The 13,583-nt window shown below is 35.0% G+C and overlaps 2 protein-coding genes across 2 annotated transcripts in view; both read left to right on the top strand.

The window, feature by feature from the left end:
- The window catches only part of SPAG16 (sperm associated antigen 16), a 1,070,067-nt gene extending 1,063,899 nt beyond the window's left edge, over positions 1–6,168 (top strand). Inside the window, exon 16 of the mRNA XM_070387101.1 lies at positions 5,954–6,168. Within this exon, the coding sequence (XP_070243202.1) occupies positions 5,954–6,129 (176 nt within the window). The 3' untranslated portion in view covers positions 6,130–6,168. The remainder of the gene's footprint in view (positions 1–5,953) is intronic.
- Positions 6,169–10,218: 4,050 nt separating this feature from the next.
- Positions 10,219–13,583, top strand: part of VWC2L (von Willebrand factor C domain containing 2 like) — a 207,872-nt gene continuing 204,507 nt past the window's right edge. Inside the window, exon 1 of the mRNA XM_005909589.3 lies at positions 10,219–10,627. Within this exon, the coding sequence (XP_005909651.1) occupies positions 10,238–10,627 (390 nt within the window). The 5' untranslated portion in view covers positions 10,219–10,237. The remainder of the gene's footprint in view (positions 10,628–13,583) is intronic.

The following is a 13,583-nucleotide window of genomic DNA, read 5'->3' as shown; positions in this document are numbered from 1 at the left end:
GGATAACACCACTGATGCAATGAACATGAACTTGGGTAAACTCCGGGAGATGGTGATGGACAAGGAGGCCTGGCGTTTTGTAGTCTATGGGGTAGCAAGGAGTAGGACACGACTGGGCGACTGAACAACAACAAGAAAAAAAGCAAGAGTTTTTAAATAATAAATGTTTCAATTAAAATCCCAACTTTACCTTCTCTGAATCTCATTCTTCATTAGCTAAAAAGGGAGAATATCTACCTGTTAAGATTGAGTGCAGGACATGTGAGGTAACCGGTGGTGCTCTTGGTGCTCAATAAACAATGGCTACTGTGAGTTCATTCTAGCAGACCTGAAAGACGAACTCATCTCTTTTCTTTTCAAAAAATATTGTATATTTATTTCATACCACAACTCCTCTTACATCAAGCATATGTTGACTATTGATTATGCCATTTCATAATTAATGTCAAAAATATTGTAGTAGGTAATATGCAGATTTCCTAAACTTAAGTAGAATTTGTCTAGGTTAAGAGATGAGTGGTGAAAAGATTAAGGTAACTCTTGGGTATTTTTGGTATTTACTCTCAAATTGAACTTTCACACGTTTGTATCTAAAATCAAAAGGCTTCCCTGGTAGCTCAGACCGTAAGGAATCTGCCTGCAATTCAGGAGACCTGGGTTCCATATCTGGGTTGGGAAGATCCTCTGGAGGAGAGCATGGCAACCCACTCCAGTATTCTTGCCTGGAGAATCCCCATAGAATCTTTTGGGGCTTCCCTGGTGGCTCAGACAGTAAGGACTCTGCCAGTAGTTTTTTAAAATGCCAACATTTTACTAATATTTACACATTTTGTTAATATGCAATGAGTTTCAATTTTTGTTGGTTCACCCAAAGTGATTTCATATACCCAGATACAGTGTTACCACTTGATTTCCATGGGCTATTAGAGTTTATATACATCAAGAGATTCAAAGATTCAAGTTTTTATACCAAATCCAATTGAGACTGCTTTGTTCAAGATATTAAACCTGTATTTTTTTTCAAAAATTTTCTTTCTAAAACAGAGTATAAAGAAGCTCTATAATGTTAAGTATATTTAGTACTAAAATTTTAAAGAAATACTAATTTTTTAAAGATCTATTGGCTCATTTATTGGCTTTGAGTAAAGGCAAAATTAGCCAGAAGAAGTTGGCAAATTAATCCAAAGGAGTAAAATGAATAGTAATACAAGTTATCCTCATTCAAACTCATTGGTCAGCAAAGAAGATAGTGATTTAACTGACAAGAAATTATTCTGAATTATTGATAGATGAAAATAAATATTAAGTTTTTCAGAGATGTGTGGGTCAGAAGATAGTCATAATCATTCATTATTGATATCTACTGATTTACATAAAAAATAACACTTAGAAAATTATTTCAATCTTCTCCCTGGACTGCCTACTTTCTCCCTATTTGGTAAAAGTCTGGGCATCCTGATAACATAAATGTTAATCAAAAAAGGAGCAAGTCATTTTTTACATAATACATGTTGAAATATTTATATTTTTAAATACCTTTATTTTTAGATCATTGTTGATAAACTATAATGCTAAGTATTTTAATCATATACTGTACAGTTCAAGTTCAGTCGCTCAGTTGTGTCTGACTCTTTGCGACCCCATGAATTGCAGCACGCCAGGCCTCCCTGTCCATCACCAACTCCCAGAGTTCACTCAGACTTATGTCCATCGAGTCGGTGATGCCATCCAGCCATCTCATCCCCTGTCGTCCCCTTCTCCTCCTGCCCCAAATCCCTCCCAGCATCAGAGTCTTTTCCAATGAGTCAACTCTTCGCATCAGGTGGCCAAAGTACTGGAGTTTCAGCTTTAGCATCAGTCCTTCCAATGAACACCCAAGACTGATCTCCTTTAGGATGGACTGGTTGGATCTCTTTGCAGTCCAAGGGACTCTCAAGAGTCTTCTCCAACACCACAGTTCAAAAGCATCACTTCTTCGGCGCTCAGCTTTCTTTACAGTCAACTCTCACATCCATACACAACCACTGGAAAAACCATAGCCTTGACTCAATGGACCTTTGTTGGCAAAGTAATGTATCTGCTTTTTAATATTCTATCTAGGTTGGTCATAACTTTCCTTCCCAGGAGTAAGCGTCTTTTAATTTCATGACTGCAATACCATCTGCAGTGATTTTGGAGCCCAGAAAAATAAAGTCTGACAATGTTATACTGTACACCCATGTGATATTTGTGAAATGTGTGCATTTATAATTTAGTATAATCATTCTTATATACCATGCTAAGTGACATTTTAAATAATCTGTTTACTCAGGAATTGCATATTAGGAGTCAATGTTTTATTAAAATTTATAATGATTAAATATTTTGTTAAAATGTTATAAAATTTTAAAATAGAAATAATTTTTTTCACATTTTTAAAAAGACACATTCAACATGAACATTGTTAGTACAAGTTTTCGTAAATCCTCATGTACTATTTAAAGTTTCATATCTATTGCATTTTAATTCCACTGACCAAGTTTGATGTAGCTAAATCTTCTATCCTTCCTAAATTTTCATTAAGACTGTGACGTTGGTATGACAAATGATTCCTCCTGTAGTTTATTTTTTATTGCCAGTCATCAGTTTAGAAAGATAACTGTGCACATGTTTCTAAATACTTTCTAGAGATGTTACCAGTAGTCTGGGATTTTTTTTCTTTTGAGAGTACCACCCATCTCTCTCACACCAGTAGATACTAATGTAGTAATTGGTACATCCTGATTAGTAATTGATACATCCTAATTAGTAATTGACACATCCTGGTAAGTAATTTTGAAAATCTTCTAACCTATAAGCAATTACAGAGAAAGCAATGGCAACCCACTCCAGTACTCTTGCCTGGAAAGTCCCATGGATGGAGGAGCCTGGTAGGCTGCAGTCCATGGAGTTGCACAGAGTCAGACACGACTGAAATGACTCAGCAGCAGCAGAAGAAGTTAAGCATCCCAATTCCCAGTAAAACTAATTTTGATGCCAGACATTCTGTGCCATGTAATAATCCAATATACTTCATAGAGGTGATCAGATCAGATGAGATCAGATCAGTCGCTCAGTTGTGTCCAACTCTTTGCGACCCCATGAACCCCAGCACACCAGGCCTCCCTGTCCATCACCAACTCCTGGAGTTCACTCAGACTCACGTCCATCAAGCCAGTGATGCCATCCAGCCATCTCATCCTCTGTCGTCCCCTTGTCCTCCTGCCCCCAATCCCTCCCAGCATCAGAGTCTTTTCCAACGAGTCAACTCTTCGCATGAGGTGGCCAAAGTACTGGAGTTTCAGCTTTAGCATCATTCCTTCCAAAGAAATCCCAGGGCTGATCTCCTTCAGAATGGACTGGTTGGATCTCCTTGCAGTCCAAGGGACTCTCAAGAGCCTTCTCCAACACCACAGTTCAAAAGCATCAAATCTTCAGCGCTCAGCCTTCTTAACAGTCTAACTCTCACATCCATACATGACCACAGGAAAAACCATAGCCTTGACTAGATGAACCTTTGTTGGCAAAGTAACGTCTCTGCTTTTGAATATGCTATCTAGGTTGGTCATAACTTTTCTTCCAAGGAGTAAGCATCTTTTCATTTCATGGCTGCAGTCACCATCTGTAGTGATTTTGGAGCCCAGAAAAATAAAGTCAGCCACTGTTTCCACTGTTTCCCCATCTATTTCCCATGAAGTGGTGGGACTGGATGCCATGAGCTTTGTTTTCTGAATGTTGAGCTTTAAGCCAACTTTTTCACTCTCCACTTTCACTTTCATCAAGAGGCTTTTGAGTTCCTCTTTATTTTCTGCCATAAGGGTGGTGTCATCTGCATATCTGAGGTTATTGAGATTTCTCCTGGCAATCTTGATTCCAGTTTGTGTAACATGATGTTAAATAAATAGATGGATACACACAATCTTACAGTCTTTTCAAAATGAGTTCAAGTAAACCTGCAAACCTCACCATGACCTTGCTGACTCAAATCTGTTCAAGCAAAGACACCTTTTTTAAATACCTGCAGCATGGTATTGTTGAATTATATTATGAAATAATATACTTCTGTCATCAAATTCCAATATTATTATTTTCTCTATTTTATTGATCAAATTTTCAGAAATTACTAATAACTTTTACAAATATTTTCAATTATAATTTTTAGAGATTTGACTCCAACAAAATGTTTAAAAGCTAAATTCTTTCCCTTTTCTTTAGGGGCTTTGATTCTGCTTGGTTTTCTTTGCAAAAATAGACAATGATATTTACCACCTACCTTGTTATTACATGAAGATGAGACAAAGAAAGTCATTTGATTCTTAGGAAAGTCACAAACAACGGTCTATAGTGTAAGGCTGAAAGTGGAATCCATATGTAACGTCTCAGTCAGCAAAGACTTGGTAGAAGGGGCTTTGTAATAAATATTCATGTCTGCTGCTTTGGACACTCAAATCCATCCTAAGGATCTTTGCTGTGTCAGGCTTTGTTCTAGATGAAGAAGCCCAGTAGATACAAAGGCCATATCTTGCAAATAGGCCATATTTATCATGGTCAATTTTACCATGTTTTAGAGACTATTCATGGCAATTTGGGTTATAATATGTGATTAAATATTTCACAGTGACCTTTATGGCAATATCATTATAGAATTTTTAACGTGGAATGGTAAAGCTCTACTTTTACAGTATATCACCTACTTAACATTGGTCAAGAAGGTGTCACTGATAACAATGCTGTGCTGGATATGACAAACCGAATGACTAAAAAAACCAGACTCTGTATTCAAAGTGCTGGTGACTAAGTGTGTCTCCCTCCAATACCTAGGGTGTCATCTTAAGCAAGTTATTTAGCCTTTCCAAACCTCTTTTTCTTCACCTATATAGGAGTTATTATTTTCTTTATCATTAGATATTGTAAGATTATCTGGAATTATAGATAGTAATTAAATTTACTAAATCTAGTGTACAACATGTTGAAAGAGTTTAATGAATTTTAAATGTTATTACTGGAATGATAATATATACCTTCTAAGTATGGTTACATAATCCCATGGACAGTACTAATATCACTTATTTAACCCACACACTGAACTTATGTAGACATATTTTATTGCTTTTACTTACTTCCAAAATCCCTGATAGTTTGTGGCAGGATTTCTTTAATAAAAGTTTTAGTTGCAATTGTATGTGGATATGTTTTTCATTTTAAGGAAATTATTCACTCACAAATATATGGTATAAAAATTATGAGAATACTCTGTGCTATATTTAGCTCTTTTATGATACAAAATTTTAGTTTAACAGAATTTTAAATTAGATTTAAAATGCTAAGACATCTTTGAAATGGGGGTATTTATTTTCACTTCAAGTCCAAATAAAAGTTTGTTGGACTAATGAGTATCACAATTTTTAAAGTATAAATGCATATTATTATAGTTTTAAGCAGTGATGTAATATAATAAACAAATTTTAGTATAATAAACAAATTTAAGTATAACAAATGTTAAGTATAAATTATCCACTGTGTGCATATATTTATGTATGTATTAGTGTATATATTTATATCTTTGCCATAGATAGTTTTGAATCCTATTTTTAAAACTTTTCCAGAGATAATTCACTTGAAAAGAAAGGTTCATTGTTTACTTGCTTTCAATCTCATCTTCTCAAAATTATTTATTAATTCCAAATAGAAGGAGACTAGCAGGGCATTTTATGACCTTTACATATAAAATAGAGAGATAATTTCATCAAATAATCATGGGATTATTTCCTATACAACCAGGAATCAGTTCAGATTTGTTGACTGATATCTAACATGAGTCTGAATTATAGTTGAAACAAAACTGTATATTTTGTTGCTTGTAAACTGTTACTGCTTGAAATAAAACTTTGATTTTCTTTCTCTCTCCCTTCCTCTTTTCCCCTCTCTCTGTCAGGTCGAGTTTTAGCTCAGGCAAGTGGCAATGGCGTTATCCATTTGCTGGATCTTAAATCTGGGCAGATTCACAAACTGATGGGCCATGAGAGTGAGGCTCACACGGTCATATTTTCTCGTGACGGAGAGACTCTGTTTTCTGGAGGCTCTGACGGCACCATTCGAACGTGGTCTTGACGGTCAGTGTATCCCACTGGGAGGGTATTCCCTTTAAGGCTTGAAAATGCCTCATATTGTCCTAAACCAGTAAATAGCTGGTAAAATGTGTCAGCAGGTAACATTTACAATTTCCTTTAAAACTTGCTTTGGACATAAATGTTAGTGCTCATACAGTTACCAATAAAAAATAATAACTTTCTGCGCATTTATTTGTGTCTTTTCTTTTTTTCCCTCCTTTTGATAAGAATTCCGAAACAGAGCATCTTTGCTAGTGGTTTGGAAGAAACAGTTTTACAATGACGCCTAATGACAGACTAGATGAATTACAGGAGATTGATTTTGAATGTTAGAAAACAAACTGCAGGAGAACTAGGCTACTTAAAAAAAAAAAAAAGAAGAAGAAAAAGAATCAAGTCTAAACTGAAAGAGGATCTTAAGCGTAATTATGTATAGCACCGGGAAAGGCTTTCTACAAGCAAAGGGTCAAGTAGAATTTGGGAGCAAACGTTTTCATAAATTCTTTAACAGTGATTGTGCTTTATCTGTTAATAATAATCGGAGACTGCAGGTGGCTTAAATCTAAATGCAAAGCTCTTCAGAACTTTCATCTCTGCAGCCCATGCAAGAATGCACTGGATATAGTTACAATGTTTTTTATTTAATTATTTAATTAGTGTTTTATTGTAATTTCAATGCAAATAAGTATCTCGCACGCACGTAAAATGCCTTTTCCCCCTCCTAACGCACGCATCCACAGTATAAAATGCGACTGCTTAAAGAATGCTCTAGTCTGATCTCAAGGAGCAGCTCGGGATTTCGACCTAGCTGGGCTCAGAAGCCAGTTGTTGGCGCTGTCCGTGGTGCTGAGGAATTCCCGGCTGCCGGCAGAATGAGCTCCAAATCAGCAGTCTACAAACTGCTCTCAGAGATGCAGAAACCCAGCTAAAGTTGCTCCTTTCCTTCACGTCCACAGTTAGTATTTTCTGGTGTGTAAGAGAGGATTCAAGCAACATATTGTGGATGATGCTGATGTTATTGCCGGCGGAGTGGGCTTTTAGCTACAGCATGCTGTTGCTGATTTTGATCCTCAGAGCCTAGCCAAATCACCTCTACTGCTGTATCAAACACTGTGTAAGTGAACTCATGTGCGGAGGAGGCATAATCAGCCGGGAAATTTCATAGAAGGATCTGGGAAAAGGCTAAAAATAAGTTCAACATGATTCTGCTCCTGGGGTCCGGATTGCTACAGGACCAGCATTGCTTCTTGCTTTGAATTCTGAAGACAGGTCCAAAGCATATTTCTTATGTGTGTCTGCTGTGTTTCTCTCTGGAAGGGCGGGAGACTGCTTCTTGACTGTGTTTTGAAATGGGAGGTAGAATGGATTGCCTTTAATTCAAGCCTGAAAAATGTATTCTTTGGATAATTAAAGAGAAACTGCTTTCCTAACACAAACGTGATCTTTTAGTTCGTATTGGTCTGTGACCCCCACCACCACCATTTAACCTCCAGAGTGATTAGGTAAGTATATCTTATGACATGAGTTATGTTTGTTTTCTCAAAGAAATAGATGCAGTCATTTTAAATCATATGTAGCAATGTGGGGAGGGGGAAAGTTTAGCTGGGAAGTGATCCTCAGTTTAGCAGTGTTTACTTACTTATTAAAGATCTTCAGATAAACATTTGATTTCTCTAATATTTCTTCTCTTAAGTAAATATTAAATTGCACAAGAGTAGCACAGTTAGTAAGAATGCTTTTTTAAAAATAATAAGTTTCTTATATTGAAGAGAAGACCTTGTTTTTTCCATGCACATTTTAAAATATATTTCATATTTAAAAAGCATGTTTAATGTTTATATAAAGTGAGTATGACATCCCTATATTACCTTTGAGTTTGCATTTACCCTAACCTGACACATTAATGCCTACCTGTAGCTTGCAAAGAGATCATTTTCTGTCTGTGTCCTTTTGAAACAGAATGATCTGGGTATTTTATATGGCTTATCTTGCATGTATTGACAAGATACTACTAGAAAACTGTAAGAAAGCACAGTAGCTCCTTTTTCTTCTAAGATAAACTTTCTGAGTGTTTGGAAATGTATAAATGCATGACTTAATTAGAAAATTATGATTTTTCAGAAGCTTGTATTATGTCTGTAGCCTCTGTAGTAATTTAAGAGAAAAAATGCTTTGTCAAAGGGAGCTTCCAGCTTCTCAAGTAGAATTATAGGTTTGCATTTTTTTGGTTCTGTCGTGACTCATTATTTTTGACATATTTTAAAAGAGATCCGTCTCCTTTATCATCACCTTTGCAGAAGGAATTCTAATATTAGAGAGTTTTTTCTCTTGAAGGAAGGCATGAATATACTATCTTCCATTTTACTATTACCAGAATTTGCATATCTAACTTAAAATGCAAATATAATAGTTCTTGAAGTTTTCTAATGCCATCTTTATCTTACTTGAAATTATTATGTGCATATGTTAGACTAAAATAGATGGTTTATCACTGCTATTATAATCTGAAAATAAATGAATAACCCTTGTAAAATGGTCTGAAAATGTCCTATATACAATTTTAGCAATATTGGCATAAAGCCAGCAACATGTAAATAGACAAATGAATTATTTGACATTTTTCTTATCCAGTACTCCCTAAAGTCACAATTTCTCCAAGGCTTTGTATGAGTTAGTCACTCTAACCATTTAAATAAGAGCCTACTACCAACACTCCCCATCAAGTACTAATACTAAGTGAAGTTTACAAGAGTCAGTAACACCAAAGTATATAAGGTACATTTTCTATGAATTGACAACACCTTATTATTTTAGGAAACTTCAAACAGTTGTACACTGGCATTTTTGTGCAAATTGCCTCAATGCAAGTATCTTTGGCATGTCAACAGAGAGGTATATTTTTGAGAATATGTGAATGCTATTTTACATTGAAGTAATTCAAGTATTATTTCTTACATGAATATTAGACCCAAGTTACTGTAAAAATAATTTACAGATACATCTTTCCTGCCCACTAGGAGCTTACTTCCTGAATAAAATAAAGGTGTAGACAATAATACAAATAAATTTATTTTTAACAAATCCTTTTCAATACATGGCATTTTATTTATTATGTTAAGTTTTCATTCTGTTACTCACTATGGAATACCTGTGCTATTTTCCTTCTTAACTATGTTTCAAAATCCAGATTCATATCCACCTAAACAAGTAAGCCACATTGAGACCACTATTGTTCTCCAATTATGGGCATAAAGAAGTAGGAAGGCCTTTGTACCAGCTTCATCCAATGATAATTTACATTCAACTGTTGGTTTTTTGTGTTTCTTTAGAAGCAGCATGTTTTCTCACTAATCTCTGGAGTTTTCACACAGATGACTGTAACATATATACATTCTCACTCACTAGTTTAGTTTTGTCAGTGAACTCAAAGAGTGTGCATTCAGATATTCTTGAGTTAATTGTAACTATTAATACTAGCAAAATTGAGTCTCTGTAAAACCACTTCTTATAAGATAGACAAAGCTAGACCTTTGAAATTCAGAAGGTAAATTAAAGCTGAAATATCCAAGGTAAAAGAAGTTCATAAACAACAAATTTTAATGCATATATTGTCAAGGATCAACCCTCCAAACTTCATAATAAAGTGCAGATAGCTGCATGAACTTAGTCTATTTGAGGTCTTAGTAGCTTCCAAATTGGGTTTCCCAGGTGGCTCAGTGGTATAAAGAATCTGCCTGCAATGCGGAAGACTCAGGATCGATCCCTGTGTCAGGAAGATCTCCTAGAGAAGGAAATGGCAAACTGCTTCAGTATTCTCGCCTGGGAAATCCCATGGACTGAGGAGACTGGCAGGCTACAGTCCATGGGGCCACAAAGAGTCGGACATGAGTTAACAACTCAACAACAACAACAAAACTTCCAAATAGATCTCAAATAAACAGATCTCAAACATGTTAAAAGCATGGGTTTAAATGAACCTATATTCTATTTATATGTGTCAAATCATTCTTTTTAAATATTTGTTTTCAGCTTGCCCCTCTTGTATTCTCATGGAAGGAGCTGAGTATATCTAATATTAGGAGAACATCCAGAAGCCGTTGAGGAGGGGGATGGCTCTTCATATTCATGAAGCTTGCATACTGTTATTGGTCATCCCCGGATTGGTCACCTCTGCTGCCATCAGTCATGAAGACTATCCTGCTGATGAAGGTGACCAGACCTCCAGTAACGACAACCTGATTTTTGATGACTATCGAGGGAAGGGGTGTGTGGATGACAGTGGCTTTGTATACAAGTTGGGAGAAAGATTTTTCCCAGGACATTCCAACTGCCCATGTGTCTGTGCTCTGGATGGACCTGTCTGTGACCAGCCAGAATGCCCTAAAATTCACCCAAAGTGTACTAAAGTGGAACACAATGGATGCTGTCCTGAGTGCAAAGAAGTCAAAAACTTTTGTGAATATCATGGGAAAAATTACAAGATCTTGGAAGAATTTAAGGTATGAGTTGCCCTCTATACTCATTGAATACTAACATTTTACCACATACTTAGATCACGACATTAAAATTACAGTTGAAAAAGCATATTTTTAAATTTCTCTTTGATTTCCAAAAATGTGACTCCAGTTAGCCTAAGGACCACTGTGGGGGTACAATAGGCAATTGATTTGTTGACCAATATCTGTAGGGTTTCACAAGAATTTTTTTTTTCCTTCAGAAGTATTTGGAGCATGCTTACCATCTTTTATTTTTGCCCTTAAGCATTTCATTGTGTTATTACAAAATATGTTTTCTGATGGAAACAATTTGTTTAAAAACTATGTGTTTATTAATGTTTAAATTTTGTGAGTTTCATGTGTGAGTGCGTGTGGCTTATTAGCCTGTATTTGGAGCCATTTAATTGTAGTCTAGAATTATCTATTTAGTGTATGGAAATTCAAGTACTACAGAGACACACTTCTGAGCTGTGGTCTTTGTATTAAGAATATGCATTGGACTTACTTGTTGTAGACCATTGTTCCCATTCTGTTCTCTTATCTTTAGATTTTTTTTTTTTTTTTGACATATAAGACCCCAGAGAAAATTGAATTTTTATCATAGTCCCTTGTAAAACGTAGCTTTTAAAAGAGGCTAATTTTACAGGCTTTCAGCCTCAATGGTATTTTTAGTCTTTTATGCTTGTGTCATGTTGTCAAGTAACGTGGACTTCATTTTTACCTCTTCTTTGAGCCTCTTTTTTCTAATGACTGGTTTTAATTAGGGTTTCATACAAGCCAGATCTGAACCCTTAAGGTATAAATTAATGTATCAACATGTCCTCAAATGCAATGACAGTTTTGCCTTGTGGTTTCTGTCATACTTGTGGCTTGATATAAAGATTTTCATTTAACCTAACCAAGTTCTGTGACAACATGCTCAGAAATGTGTAGGCAAAAGAAGATATAGCTAGTTTTCAATGTGTTTATGTTTGAGAGAAGAATGTTTAATTATTAGCATTGATCCAATTTCCTTCTTTACAAGAGTCAAATGGTAGAAGAAGTCAATACATGGGAAAAGGTTTTAACAGATCATGATCAGAGTACTTCCTGTGTGTTGGCAATTCATTGCATTCAGTGTAAGTTTTGGGTTCAAACCAGATCTGATTTACCCAAGAAACCCAATAATTTTGACTAGTTTCTTTAGGACATGAGAGAAATTTCAGTGATAATTATCACATTCAACTTTCTTATATGTAAGTGTTATTCTAGACTTTTTCATGTTTTATGATACTTTGCTGCACAATATTGAGAAGAGGCCTGAGAATCTAGTAAAATTACCATTATTGACATCAAATAATAGTTAAGAGTGTCATACATTTATCAATTCCTTTCTGGTCTTTAATATATTTGACACATTTTGATATAGGGTAACAAAAGTAAATGCAAATACTTAACACATGACTGACTGTAGACATGGCTCTAGAATCAGGTTACTCTCCTCTAGTATGCATTTTTATTTAGAGTAAAATAAAAAGACATTTTAAGATAGCCTAGCCCAGCAAAGTTGTATGTCAGATAAAATTTGAGATTATTAAATATTGACTACCAAATTAAATAAAAGAATAAAAGATACTGATTTTTTTGAACTTAGCTCATCACTAAAAATGCTGTAGTTTTCCCTGTTTTTGTTAGATTCTTATTCCAAAGATAAAAATCATTTTGCCATATCAAACAATAAAGATATATCAAGTTAATAATTCCTTCATTCTAATTATCTGTCCCTGCTATAATTAATATTTAATCTGTTGATATGCACAATGTTTTCCCTGACTTATAATATCATTGATTTTAAATCAATGTGATTTTTAAAAAAGAAAACAGATACCACTTCTTCACAAGGATTTAGTTTTAAGAGCTCTAGAGATTATCTAGATTAAATTAATAAGATTGGAAGAACTGAGACCAACCAAGTTTGATACTTGTCCAAAATTGTCAAGTTATTTAACCTTTTTCTAAATACACCCATTCTGACAATAAAGCCTATATCACTTCTCAAAGCACTTTGGCTCTAGAGGCAGAAAGACCTGGATTTATATCCAGATTCATCATTTAGATGTAAGATTTTGGAAGGAGTCCTTAAACTTTTGAGCCACAGTAACATTCACTACAAAATGACCATCATAATAATTACTTCTGTTGAGAGGAGATATTGGAAAGAATTAGTGAAATAATTTATATGAAGTTAGGAATCTTGTAACAACTGGTACACAATAGATACTGAAATAAATGGTCCTTTCACTCTTTCTAAATCCCAGTGTCCAGGAATTTCCTCTGAGTTCTGCATTCTTTCATGTCTTCACCTATGTCTCATGATGGAAGCTTGACTTTAAAAGTCACCCAACTGAAAAAATTCCAACAGTTTTTTAAATTTTGTACTTATCTATGTAAACTATTATGCCTAAGTAAATACCAGCCATCTTGCTTCTCTTCCAATTTAGTTTCTTGTGTCTTGTAAGCTGATCTTTAAAGCTACATGCAACTTTCACATAATAATCTTGGCATTATTAAGGAGCTTATATTGTGATATTCTTGTATGTTATACATTCATCTGATAAGCATTTGTTGGACTTTTTAGTAGACAAGATACTGTAGTTGTACTGTACATGCATTAGAGAGTAAAAGATCTAGAAGGGAACGTCTCCATCCACAAGGAAGGGATGAACTAAGTTGGAGAGAGAAGTGGGGAAAAGGCTATATAAAGCATGTGATCGTGAAGGTCAACACCAGGGGGATTATGGTGCCAGAAACTTATCAACATGGTATGAGGTTTGGTCAGACAAATTGTCTTTTTCTTCAGGAAGGTCAAAGATGAGCATATTCTTAAAAAATTAAAATTTATCTAGGAAGATTAAAATTCCAAAGAGGAAACTGCTTAAGCAAAGTCAGATATTTGGATAAATAAAATCAGCAAGAAGAG

Source organism: Bos mutus, chromosome 2 (assembly GCF_027580195.1).
Source record: "Bos mutus isolate GX-2022 chromosome 2, NWIPB_WYAK_1.1, whole genome shotgun sequence".
Classification (NCBI taxonomy): Eukaryota; Metazoa; Chordata; class Mammalia; order Artiodactyla; family Bovidae; genus Bos; species Bos mutus.
Note: the sequence above shows the minus strand (reverse complement) of the source record. Positions and strands in the feature narration are given on the sequence as shown.